The sequence below is a fragment of the Camelina sativa genome, chromosome 1, assembly GCF_000633955.1.
Source record: "Camelina sativa cultivar DH55 chromosome 1, Cs, whole genome shotgun sequence".
NCBI classification, from domain to species: Eukaryota; Viridiplantae; Streptophyta; class Magnoliopsida; order Brassicales; family Brassicaceae; genus Camelina; species Camelina sativa.
This window is the reverse complement of record NC_025685.1, coordinates 12367679-12381102: the sequence shown is the minus strand read 5'-3', so window position 1 is coordinate 12381102 and position 13424 is coordinate 12367679. Positions and strand designations below refer to the sequence as shown.

Genomic DNA, 13424 nt, shown 5'->3' with positions numbered 1-13424 from the left:
AAAAAGACAAAATATTAGTTAAATATTTTTGTGGCAAATTAGTTAGTATTTGTAGCAATGTAAAGACAAAAAAAGCTACACATTAAATTAGTAGTAAACTTACTACAGATTTCGGGACATAATTATTTGTAGCTATGGCATAGTTACGAAAATGTGAAGTTGCGAGGAATCATTCGTAGCAAAAAATTTCTACAAGCACTTGTAGCAATTTAACGACAGAGAACAATATTATTTTATCATTTTAGAACTCGGTTGTTTCGGTTCGGTATCCGATTACCAATCGGTTTATTCGGTTAAGGGGAACATGATATAAAAACGCCTAACTCTAGATCTAATTCATTTCCTCGATCTTTAGTAAAATGCCTCCTCTCTTTTACGATACTCCTTCCACACTTTTCTCCTTAATGATCTTCATTCTTCTTCTCCTTCCTTCTTATCTAGACTCTTCTACATCTTTCTCTTCTTCATTCTCGTCGTTCTCCTCAGACCTTCTTCTTTTTTTTTTCTGTTTCTTCCAAATCAGAAGCTTTAAACTGTACTCAACAATGGCAGTTACGACCAAGAATCTCCCTCCATTCAATCCGCCTTCGATGAACTTCCTGCCGTGAGGTTCGTTTTCAGATTTGATTATTGGTGTTACTTGATTTTTTTTGTAGTCATTCTTTTAGATCTTAGATCTTAGACTTCATAATCATTAGTTGTGATTTTTCTTGTTTTAGTGAGAATGTGAGAAACGGATTCATCCTCCTTCAACGCAAAGGCTGGAGTAGGACTGTCGGAGAGCGCCCTTGCTGTCACCTTCACCGTCACCAGCACACAGTTGTTGCCGCCGCAGCACTGCATTAGCTCTATCTTTTGTTGGGTTGTTGGGCTAATAATTGTATGATGGGCTTTTTGTTGGATCTGTAATAGGTATTCTACTGGATTTGGATTTGTAAATAGAGTATATTTTATTTCTCTAATATTTAAACTGAATTATAAACCGAATAAACCGAAGAAAAAATAATCGATTGAAGCTAGCTGTGAAAAATATGCGACAAACTTCTTGTCCCAATTAGTAACAAAATAATGACAACCACCCTTGAAGATTTTTGTAAGTAGCCACACCAATTTTTGTCACTTTATATCACCATTTGCTACTAATACGTTTGACGGTAATTATCTCAAATCGGCGTAGATAACTGTAATAATAAGTAGCAAATTACGATAAGTTTGACTGTATCTAATCTATAGCAAGTAGCGACGAATTGCAATGAAGGGGTCAGTTTGTGACGAGTAAATAATTACTAATTATTTTTGTAACAAATATGTAACAGTTTCTTTTTGGCTACAGAAAATAAGTTATTACTACACAATTTTTTGTAACTATACAACTTATTTTTACTAGTGTTAAACATAGCCAATAATTCGACATCCCTTTAGAAGTTAAAAATTAACGTGTTTTTTTCATTTTTTTACTTAGCTGCGGCCAAAAGCCAAAAGGTATATCAGCGTTAAAATATTCTCATATGAATACATTGATTATTCAGTCATAATACTAATCTACAGCGACAAAAGCTTTAGGTTCCACAAATAGAGACCAAACTATGGATGCGGTATGAAAAGAGATGAAAAACAGAAATGTAGAATAAGTTGACACCAACACCAGCGGTACTGGTGGACTGATCAGTTACGATGATTTAATTAAACAACGACGTTGTAAGTAAGATCATTAACAAAAGAGTTGTTGTAGTTAAAGCCATAACACGTTGAGCATTAAATGAGACAATTAATTTTGACTTTCGTCGCTCGTATCTATTTTTTTTTTTCCCATAGTTGAAGAATCCAATGATCCGCAATGGAATAGGTGTAACCGTGTAAGTGTAAGAAGAAAAATAAGAATGTAGATCTATCCATCTTTTGTTCCGTATATATATATATATATATATATATACAACTCCTGCTAATCGAAGTTCAATAGAAGTCAAAGGATGTAGTTAGTGCCACCAAATTTCAAACCTAGTAATTTATAGTTATGGTTCTAATAACACAGATACAAAGGTGAACGTTCATATTACGTTATTAAACTAACATGAAGTTATATTTTATCAAAAAAAAAACATGAAGATAATAGCCGACCAAAAATTTCGAAAATAACAAGAAAGGGAGAGATTTACCTTAGCCAAAAGCCCATTTCCCAATCCAGTAGTTCTGAAAGAGACAGTGGCTTTGTTGACCAATTAGAATTTATCTCGATAGTTTGGCTTCTTGCAACTTGAAAAGACCATTCACACAACTCACTAGTCACTAACTCACTACTACACTTCCTTCTCCACTTCACAAAATATCTCTTTCCCTCCTCTCTCTCTCTCTCTTTTGTCGGCAGAGGTACATTTTCTTCTTGGTTGGGAAGATACTTTTATCCTCATTTCTTTTTCACATCATTTTCCTCAATTATTGTTGTATAAATGTTGAATAGACTGATAGATCCGATTATGTGGTTAAAATTTTGATAATTACTAATATATTTGGACTTGGAATTGAACAAAATAGGTTGGGGTATGATCTTTAGGTTTTGCCAAGTGTCCTAAACGGATAACCCTAACTTGTTCTGGTTGTGGCAATTATGATCAGTTTATTTTAGTGTTTTTTTTTTTATTTCTTTTCTTCAAGGGCCTATCAAATACAATATTTGTTATTACAATAAAAGTTATATACACGTATGACTCTTCTCCCAAACTATTATTCCCTACAAATCTACACGAAAAGACAACATGAAGTAACAAAAAATGAACGTCTATATATCTTTCCCAGCACACATTTTTGAGAGATATGATATAGGAATACTAGAGTATTAATTCCAAAATGGGAGAGATGTTGCATGGTACATTATGGAGACGATGGGGGCATTAAATTTGTGGATGAGGTTATGTAGTTCTTTATAACAAAGTTGAAATTGTATGGGAGAAACTAGATAACACCAATTCTGAACATGAAGTAATTAACTCCAACTACAATACGATGATAAAAATCAAATATGAAGTCGTTGTCACTTGATTATATAATTCTGACTGAGAAGCGCACATTCTCTTTTTTCTTTACCCTACTTAGAATTTGTGGACTCTTATATCAGTTAATTTTATTATGCCACTTGTTTATAACCATACTATATTATCATGTATATATAGAGATTTTAAGTAATATATTTGTTGGCAGGTTGAAAAATTATGATGAGAAAATGACATATAAACTAATCAATTTTTTTTTTCTTTTTCAAATGACTATTCAAGAGGTTATTAGACTATCAACAACGGTTTTAAGATTCAACACCCTTCACATCATATCTCTCTCTTTCACATCCTCTTCTCTCTCTTCCACCTAATTATTCAACATCTACTTAAATTTTACACTCTCCAATAGTTTGTTTAATAAAATTTAACACCCTACCCCACCTCTTTTTATTTTATTATTTTTAATTTATTTTATGTTTTAGTTTTTCCGATGACGTATTAATAATGACTATCACTTAAATGTTAATTAACGTAATCAAGAGTTAAATAGTTTTTTATTTTAGTTTTATTTAAATTTTATGTTCGTTAATTAAGAAAATATAAATAGTAAAAACTAAAATAGAGAGAGTCATTATTAAAACAAATAAAATTACGAAAAACTTAAAATGCAATACAATACAATAAGAAAAACACAATACAATACAATAAGAAGCACACAATACAACCAATAAAACACATAACTAGTACAATAGACTCAACTCAAACACTTAAAAATCATTTTAATCACGAGACATTCCAAACTTTGCCCATATATGTTTGACTAGATCTGCTTGCAATTCGTGATGCACACTTGAATCACGCAATTCGGATCTAGCACGTACATGATTTGCAAATGCAGGTAGCACCTCGGTCGAGAATGGCTGCAGTGTAGTAGACCCACTTGCCTCAAATTGATCATAATCGTTCCACCGTTAAATATATGTATCACGTTCATCCTCAACAATCATATTATGCAATATGATACATGACCTCATAATGATAGCTAGGTCGTCCATGTCCCACATGCGAGCTGGTTTGCTAATGATTTTAAATCGAGCCTGCAACACTCCAAATGCATGTTCGATGTCCTTCCGACATCCCTCTTGAACTTCTGCAAATAACTTGTCCGGCTCACTTTGAGGAAGCCTAATCGATTTGAAAAAAGTAGGATAAGAAGGATATATACCGTCAGCTAGATAGTATGCCATATTATACGGACGTTGGTTCACCAAGAAGTTAACTCTTGGAGTATTTCCCTGTTCAACATCATCAAACACCGGTAAACAATCTAGAACGTTTATATCGTTCAATGTCCCTGGACATCCAAAAAAGGCATGCCAGATCCATAGATCTTGTGATGCGACTGCTTCAAGAATAACAGTGGTTGTTCCCTTATCACCCCGTGTAAATTGTCCTTCCCACGTTGTAGGATAATTTTTCCATTCCCAGTGCATGCAATCAATACTCCCAACCATCCCTGGGAATCCTCGCATTTCACTAACATGCAAAATTCTCTGGAGGTCCTCTTGAGTTGGGGCTCTAAGATACTCTTGCTCGTACAATTTTATGATTCCCTTACAGAATCTACGCAAGCACTCCAGAGCTGTAGTACCTCCAATTTTGATGTACTCATCCACCGCATCGGCCGCCACACCATATGCTATCATTCGCATGGTTGTGGTACATTTTGCTAATGGAGATATACTTTCTTTATTGGCTGCGTCAAATCGTTGGGTGAAGTAGTCGTCACTATTTGATAGGTCCCCAACGATGCGAAGGAAAACATGTTTTCGCATTTGGAATCGCCGACGAAACATTGTATCGTCGTATGTAGGTGCATTGGCAAAGTATTCGTCAACCAGTCTTTGATTTGCCGCTACATGATCTCTCTTGAAGTATCTTCTCTTCATGCGAGGTGGAAATTCTTCCTCTATTTTCTTTCGGCGCTCACTAAAATAGTTGAGGATATACCTATCTTCAATTTCAGACTGTCTTTTGTAAGTTTCGATATCAAAAGGAAATTTTGAAGGATCCATTGAGATTTCTTTAGTGAGATGAGATTTGTGGTATTGGTATATAAATCGAAGAATGAGTCCTCATTTATAAGAAAACGGAGCCAACAGATTGAGTGGCTGGAGGATAAGATTTTGGCATTAAAAGCCTAACTTCACGGATTACATGATGAAAAAGTCACGGGCACTCGACAACATTATTGAATCAAGTTGAGTGGGTGGAGGATAAGATTCTGACATTAAAAGCCAAAATTCACGAATTACATTGACGAAAAAGTCACGGGAACTCAACAACATTATTGAATTAAGTTGAGTGGATGGAGGATAAGATTCTAACATTAAAAGCCGAAATTCACAGATTACATTAACGAAATTATGAAAGCAGGAACATACAACAAACATTATTAAAAGAGAAATCGACAAACATTATTAAAGGAGAAAGCGCCAAACAAACGTTATTAAAGCATGGAGTGACATGATAGAGACAAGCATGGAGTGACATGATGCAGATAGCCACTTGTTACTACAATTATTCTCCAAATAATTCGTAGCTCAACTTCTGCATCAGCTTTCTCTCCTTGTCATTGAGAAAGTTCTTTTCACTTAACTTCATCCACATCTTAGTATTCATAGCCCTAGTCTTTTCTTTCATCACTATGTTTGACTCCTCTTACTTTCAAATTGCCTCCTCTTGCATCATGGCTATATTGTCCAAGCATTTCAACTCTTGCTCCTTGAGTTTTTTGTATACATTAAACTCTTCGTTGACCACTTCCAAGACTGCGCCCTTACCTTTCGTTTTAGCTTTCTTAGCTGCATCCCTCCCCATTGGACAAGCACTGGATCCTACAGAATTGGAGTCATTAGCATCACTATCATGAGTTCTCTTAGATCCACTGCTTCCAGAGCCAGTATTTCCTCCTACCTGACTACAATTGCGTGGTTGATCACGAACAACGATCCATTCTTTCATTAAATTGAAATTACCATTACCAAAATCTGTATATATTTAATGCGCTTTCGCCACTACATCTTGCTCCGACCACCCGCTTTGTTGCATACGCTAGCATTATCGTAACCGCCAAACCATTTTCCCAGTTTTGTGTTCACGTAGTTGTAGTGATTTCTACATGTAGTTGCACTACGTGGAGGATCAAATGAGCAAAACTCATTACAATACTCAGCAATTTTACCCCAAAATGATTCGCTCTTTTGGTTTCTGCCAACAATGTTGTCTGTTCCATATTTGATCCACCCACTCAGTAGCACCAAGTTTTGCTCAGTGGTCCATTTGGGGCTTTTCCGGGGGCGAGATGTTGAATGGTCGATGCTTGGAGTAGCTTGATTAACACCACTTGTACCACCAAGACCCATTTGCGTTGAAAATTCAGGAAATTCAGTTGCTCCCGAGTCCTGAACAATTTCATTACCCACCGGAGTAGCAGAATAATGGGGTGGTTGAGTTGGATATGACATCCCCGAACCATAGTATGGATGATAGTTTGGAACAGCCAAAGGCATGAAGAAACTTGGTCGAACACCATAATTTGGCATATTTGGAGGTTGGTTGGAATTTTGATTTTGATATGGATAATTGTTGGGATTTGGGTAGTTAAAAGGGTAATTAGAAAAAGTTTGGGTGTTAGAAGGGTTATTATTTGGATCCATTTTTTCAGAGAAGACTGAAAAAGATAAAACCAAGAATTTATGAGAGGTAAATAGAAAATTATTATGAAGAAGATGGTTTTTTTTCTGTGTCAAAATCTAATGAAACAAGTCTCTATTTATAGAATATGAAAAATGATGAATTTTGGTATAATTTTTTTTTTAAATGTAATATCATAACAATAATTATCTTCAATAATGTAGATGTAAAAAATATCCAATAAATATACTACATTATTTTCGGATGTATCTATCTATATGTTATTGTGCAGATTTTATTGATCCAGTAAACACATGATAGTGTAAAGATTGCACTCTCACCTTTTTTCAATGCGTTCAAAATAATTCAACACTTGTGAATCCACGTCATTTTTTTCTATTTCTCAATATCCTCGTTACATCAATTAAGCAGTTGAATTTTATTTTCAAGAACCCTATTATAAGTGATCTTATAAAGTTATAAGAAATGTATATATACGTTAATTTTTTTTTATTAAGAATCTTAAAATTTTAACCGACAATACATAAAAAAAACATGGATATAGTGCTGCGACCTGCGAGTATGGACCAACATATGCTACACTGCAACTTCTGAACCCAATAATTTGTTCAGATGGACATGCTTTTTTCACCACTCTAATCAATGCGATGAACAATCTAGAGGTACTGATGTTGTGATGCGAATCATATGTGATATTAAATTGTGTAATTCAATTTATTCCCTAATCGATCCGAATGAACTTTACAACTTGTTTTTGTGGAAAAATGAGGATTGAGATGTAGTGACTTGATATGTCTGGCGAGTGGCGAGTGGCGAGGGTCGACGTTCACTGAAATGCATGATTTTTTTTTTCTTTTTCTAAAAAAAATATTAAGAAATCTCTTCCCTTGCCCATGTGCCAAGGCAAGACAATGACTCTTTTTTTAATTGTGAAAACGTAATATCATCAATGTAATGACTATGAATAGCGTCACATTCTTCCAACTGTAATTCCAATATATTTTTACAGGAAATCATCGAACACAAACTGATCCTTATTTAAATAGTCATAGCCTAATATACGGATATACTAATATGCCCAATATTTTTGTCTTTTAATTATTACATGGATTTTAGTGAGCGGTGAGGTCCAACTGTCTAAAAACATTGTTTGTAAAGGGCACACAAAGCTTACAATGTTGGGCCGATACTTGTGGAATTTTGTATTTTAGTTTAACTAGTTTCACTACGTCATTTGTGTTACTAAAACACACGTTTCATTTAATGGTTCATCTATTAAAATGAAAACTAATACTAGCAGCTTTATAGAGGTTCCTTGATTAATTATTACAAAAAGAGGAAGATGCTTCAGAGTAAATTTTATCTAACTTTGTAGAATTCAATCTTGAAATAGAAAGATCATCAAAGCGGCTCAAAGAGAGAGTAAGTTAGTAGAATTCTTCGGAGGTCTTGATGATCTTATTAGATTACATCGACGGTCTTGTAGTTCCTGGTAACAACATGAAACCAATTCACTTGAGATTGTAAAGATTGTGAATCAACTTTGTTCTTTTTATGCCATAGCACTTCTCTTCGTGGATTCATCAGTTGGGTATCCGTTCTTTTTAAATCTATTTCCTTAGCATCTATTTAAGTAAGCGTTAAATTTCACTAGAAAAAGAAATAGCCCGTTAATGGCCCATAGTTATAAATCAAAACGTGATTGAGGACTATTCTCACCGAACCAAACCACAAAGGCACAAAGTGCCAAAGTTATTTTTTTGGAATTAGGTTTACCAATACCAATTATGGAGCTTTCATAATGTGAGTGGCGTGGCCCTTGACACTTCTACACAAAAAAATAGACACCGTGTAACTTATAAAAAGATCTGTCGACATCGTGACGTTCATTAATGTTTGAATTTTATTTCTTCTACTTTTACTTTTTTTCGTTTCTAGGTAAGAATTGATAGTACATTTTGGTTGTTGATTAAGCTAATGTATAGAAAAGTACTAAGCCAAGTTAATGTATAGAAAGGCACTAAGCTAATTTTTTGTTCTTATATTAAATACGCAATGTATCTCTTACAAAAGTTGCTTATGTATGTTAACAAAAAAGAAAAGAAAAAAGTTGCTTATGTATGAGAGGTGTACACTTCTGCTCCACGGAAAGAAAAAACACAAGTTAGCTAGCCGCCTGCCCCCTGATCTAAAATACTTAGGGTAAGATAAATAGATAACTTTTTCTCAACGATAAATGGACTTTATAATTGGGTTTAATTCACATTTTCCATGCTAATATAAATTTACATAAACTAATATACTTAATATATCTTTTGCAAAATATCAAAGGAACAAACTGACGTCGCTCCTATACTTGCAACGTCTCATTTCTAGTTTAAAATACTCCAAATATTTAGGAAACACACAAAAAATGGATAGTTAATGAATTCACCTTACTTTTGCCTTAGTTTATTATTTGTCTTGTTGATGGTAGGGTATTAATTCAGATCCACCGACGCTCTTCCACAATCCGGTGCACATACTCGGCACCGACGTTCAAAATAGATGTTTGGCTTAAGAATAAAGTACATTCAATAATATAGGTTACACAGAGAGACACACACACAAACTATGAATGGGGTCGGTTTCTTAAGAAAATATCGGTATGAAAGGCAGAGATAATGGAAGAACGACACTAGTGACCCACCAGACGTATAAGAAGATCTATCAAGAACGACAGCAAGTGGCCTCGTTTTAAGTAAAATCCTGACCTGCTGCTAAATGCTAATAACTGATAGTTTGTGACTTTGTGTGAAGGCTTGTTTGCTAGTTGTGGTTTAATGCATCCGAGAATATACTATTGATAAAAAATTTGCATCATGCACAAAAATTCTAATATTCTTAAAACTTTTAACATTCGGTCGTGCATGCATTCCATTTGATAAATCACCTGTTAGCTTTTGATATATAACTCAAAATATTTTTACGTAAACAAGTTTTACCCTTAACATGTTAGTACTAGGAACAAACGTGTTTAATTTGTTACTTTCCTCGTCCAAAGACTTCATTTGAACCTAATTTTGCTGCCTTAAAATAGCAACACTACAAGAAAAAACTGTCATTGTGACGTTAGTTTGAGACTAAATTTGTTTGTCACAAATTTATGACCGTTTAGATACTTTATCGTGACAAAACTTTTTAATCATAAATTCGTAATTATTTCGTCACAATATTATTACGAATTAAATCGTCACAAAAAATGTCTCTATTAGCGACTAAATAGTGTCGATATTATTAATTGTAACAAGGGTGACGGTTTTACTACAATCATGTAGTCACAAATAGTGACATTTATTTGAGACAAAATTATTTGTCACACATTTGTGACCTTTTAATATGAAGAATGTTCATTGTATTGTATTAAGGAAAATATAGATTAATAAGTAAAAAAAAAATATTCTTTTAAAGTAGAGAACTATTTTAACTTATAGTTAAACATTCATCTTAGGGTTGAAAAAAAAAAAGCATTCATCTTAGGCTTGCTTCATGTCCATCCATTTCATATTCACCTTTTTAATTCCTGAAACAGCATGAATATAAATAAAAGAATGTTAATCTCATGTCTATTGTCCAACAATTAATGATTTTCTAAATATAAACAAAATATATAGTCAACATAATGTACCTTCGATATCAAAGAGTTAATAAGATCATGCAATTTTTTTACTTCGTCTTCTAGGTAATTGACTCGGCTTTTCAAAGAAATCACTTCTCATTCAATGGTTGTTGTTGTAGTGCTATTCTGATTATCTGTTCTTATTCTATAATCTTGCTTCCTCGCAGGTTTTCGAAAAATACTTAACGTATTATTTTCCTCTATGTCACTCTCGTCAACTATAAGGTGATCTAGTTCTGTAATCTACAAGAAAAATAATATGTCAGCTGGATAGAGATAAAAATTGGTTCAAAAGTATTTAGCAATATTGTTGTAGGACAAACATCATATGCATTTTCAAATCTTGTGGTGTCTGTCTTCATTTCTGTTTCCTCTATACATTTACTTCTTTCAGGAATTAAAAAATCAAAACAAGGATCACTTGAATCCAACATTGGCGATTCATACACATAGTCTGGAAACCATATACGTATATCAGGAGGTTCTAAAAAAAAAATTGATCAACATAAATTAGTACCAAATAGATTAAAATAAGAAAACAAGGTCTACAAGAGGATAAGTGAACAAGTATTTACCAGAAAGTGGTTCAAGACTATTATGTGGAATCTGCATAGAAGTACTAAACAATAAAAGATAGGTTTTAACAAATCAAAAACTCAAAATCTACAATAGTGAGATAGAGTACCTGGTTCATCTTGTTACCCTTCAGTAAAAACAGAGGTGAAATTTGTATGGAAACATTAACATTAACATTAATTAATTATTAGTTAGTCAAATTATTAAGAGACTCACGAGAAGAAAACGAGAAACATGTTTAATTAATTATAAATTATAAAAACAGAGCACCATAAGATGTTAAAAAAAACAAAGCACCACCGAAAGCTTTGTAGCTACAATGAAAAAAAAAAATTTGCAACAACTTTTATGAAATTGCAGGAACAGAGCTTAACCAAATTTAAAACCTAACATTGACCAAATTTGCATGTAATTGCTTTTAAAAAGTTGATGATGAAATAACAAAAAAGTATTGTAGTTTGATAATTTTCATAAGAAAATGTCAGATTAAAATTAGTTTTTATGTTTTTTAATATCCGAAACAGAATTGTTTTTCTTGTTCCCTATTTGGTAAAGATATTAGTATTAAGTATATATAACCAAATCTAGTTTTTGCATGATTAAGAATATTTTTACAGAGGTGGTCAAAAACAGAATTGTCACTCTTTTCGGATAATCTAAAAAAAAAAAAAAAGAGAAAGATGAAAAGTCAATGTCTTTTACCAGATCCACCAAACTCTCTCTACAAACTAATCTCAACCGTCCATCTCACTCCCGCCTTTATCTATTTAACCTCACTCCCCCTACCTTCCCCTGTCTCCTCCTACATCACTCACAGAGATCCACACAGATCAAGAAAAAACTCAAAAAAAATGGCGTTGCTTGTTGAGAAAACCTCAAGTGGCCGTGAATACAAGGTCAAAGACATGTCTCAAGCCGACTTCGGCCGTCTCGAAATCGAGCTAGCCGAAGTCGAAATGCCTGGACTCGTCTCTTGCATTACCGAGTTCGGACCATCTCAGCCACTCAAAGGAGCAAGAATCACCGGATCACTCCACATGACGATCCAAACCGCCGTCTTGATCGAAACCTTAACCGCTCTCGGCGCTGAAGTCAGATGGTGTTCTTGCAACATCTTCTCAACACAAGACCACGCCGCTGCCGCCATCGCTCGTGACTCCGCCGCTGTGTTCGCTTGGAAAGGTGAGACTCTTCAAGAGTATTGGTGGTGTACGGAGAGAGCTCTTGACTGGGGTCCCGGTGGTGGTCCTGATCTAATCGTTGATGACGGTGGTGATGCTACTCTTTTGATCCATGAGGGTGTTAAAGCTGAAGAGATCTTTGAGAAAACTGGTACGCTCCCTGACCCGACGTCTACTGATAACCCCGAGTTTCAGATCGTGTTGGCGATTATCAAAGAAGGTCTTCAAGTTGATCCTAAGAAGTACCATAAGATGAAGGAGAGATTGGTTGGTGTCTCTGAGGAGACTACCACTGGTGTTAAGAGGCTTTATCAGATGCAGGAGACTGGAGCTCTCTTGTTCCCTGCCATTAACGTCAATGACTCTGTCACCAAGAGCAAGGTAATTCCTATTTTTGATCCATATGTGTCACATTAGAGCTTTAGAAGACTAGATCTGTGAATAATAATGTAATGCTTATATTACCAAAATGTGGATGACATTGTTAATAATATATCTTCTGTTTTTCCTCTGTTTCGCTGATGATGTGTTTGCTTTACAGTTTGACAACTTGTATGGATGCCGACACTCGCTACCGGACGGTCTCATGAGGGCTACTGATGTTATGATTGCCGGAAAGGTTGCTGTTATCTGTGGTTATGGTGATGTTGGAAAAGGTTGTGCTGCAGCCATGAAGACCGCTGGTGCTCGTGTCATTGTGACTGAGATTGATCCAATCTGTGCCCTTCAGGCTCTTATGGAAGGTCTTCAAGTTCTAACTCTTGAGGATGTTCTCTCAGAAGCTGATATCTTTGTTACCACAACTGGAAACAAAGATATTATTATGGTTGACCACATGAGGAAAATGAAGAACAATGCCATTGTCTGCAACATTGGTCATTTCGACAACGAAATCGACATGCTAGGGCTTGAGACTTACCCTGGTGTGAAACGTATCACCATCAAGCCGCAGACTGATAGGTGGGTGTTTCCAGACACCAAGTCAGGCATCATTGTTCTAGCTGAAGGTCGTTTGATGAACTTGGGATGCGCCACTGGACACCCTAGTTTCGTGATGTCGTGCTCGTTCACCAACCAAGTGATTGCACAGCTTGAGCTCTGGAACGAGAAGTCGAGCGGGAAGTACGAGAAGAAGGTGTATGTTTTGCCTAAGCACTTGGATGAGAAGGTAGCTGCACTTCACTTGGGCAAGCTAGGTGCAAGACTCACCAAGCTTAGCAAGGACCAATCTGACTATGTCAGCATACCCATTGAAGGTCCTTACAAGCCTGCTAACTACAGGTACTGAGAAGATTAAAGAGC

At 35.0% G+C, this 13424-nt stretch overlaps 3 protein-coding genes and 1 long non-coding RNA gene across 4 annotated transcripts in view; 2 read left to right on the top strand and 2 right to left on the bottom strand.

The window, feature by feature from the left end:
* LOC104788875 lies at positions 331-1019 on the top strand. Its single transcript, XR_768545.1, has 2 exons — positions 331-609; positions 720-1019. It is a non-coding gene; the product is annotated as an uncharacterized LOC104788875 (long non-coding RNA).
* LOC104788864 lies at positions 3690-5065 on the bottom strand. Its single transcript, XM_019229081.1, has 2 exons — positions 4216-5065; positions 3690-4140 (listed from the first exon to the last, which is right to left on the bottom strand). Exons 1-2 carry the CDS (start codon positions 5063-5065, stop codon positions 3962-3964), a joined length of 1029 nt encoding a protein of 342 aa, XP_019084626.1. The 3' UTR covers positions 3690-3961.
* On the bottom strand, positions 5718-6415 carry LOC109132240. The gene is made up of 3 exons (XM_019243573.1): positions 6311-6415; positions 5967-6007; positions 5718-5880 (listed from the first exon to the last, which is right to left on the bottom strand). The coding sequence occupies exons 1-3, from the start codon at positions 6413-6415 to the stop codon at positions 5718-5720; spliced, it is 309 nt and encodes a 102-aa protein (XP_019099118.1).
* Positions 11733-13424, top strand: part of LOC104788854 (adenosylhomocysteinase 2-like) — a 3031-nt gene continuing 1339 nt past the window's right edge. Inside the window, exons 1-2 of the mRNA XM_010514637.2 lie at positions 11733-12503; positions 12664-13414. Of these exons, the coding sequence (XP_010512939.1) occupies positions 11793-12503; positions 12664-13410 (1458 nt within the window). The 5' untranslated portion in view covers positions 11733-11792 and the 3' untranslated portion in view covers positions 13411-13414. The remainder of the gene's footprint in view (positions 12504-12663; positions 13415-13424) is intronic.

Coding starts and splice junctions, on each gene's coding strand:
- LOC104788864 (XM_019229081.1), bottom strand. CDS start 5,065: ATGGATCCTTCAAAATTTCCTTTTGATATCGAAACTTACAAAAGACAG. Junction 4,141..4,215: donor GGCATACTATCTAGCTGACG/GTATATATCCTT, acceptor AGTTATTTGCAG/AAGTTCAAGAGGGATGTCGG.
- LOC109132240 (XM_019243573.1), bottom strand. CDS start 6,415: ATGGGTCTTGGTGGTACAAGTGGTGTTAATCAAGCTACTCCAAGCATC. Junction 6,008..6,310: donor GGACCACTGAGCAAAACTTG/GTGCTACTGAGT, acceptor ATTTAATGAAAG/AATGGATCGTTGTTCGTGAT. Junction 5,881..5,966: donor AACCACGCAATTGTAGTCAG/GTAGGAGGAAAT, acceptor TGTAGGATCCAG/TGCTTGTCCAATGGGGAGGG.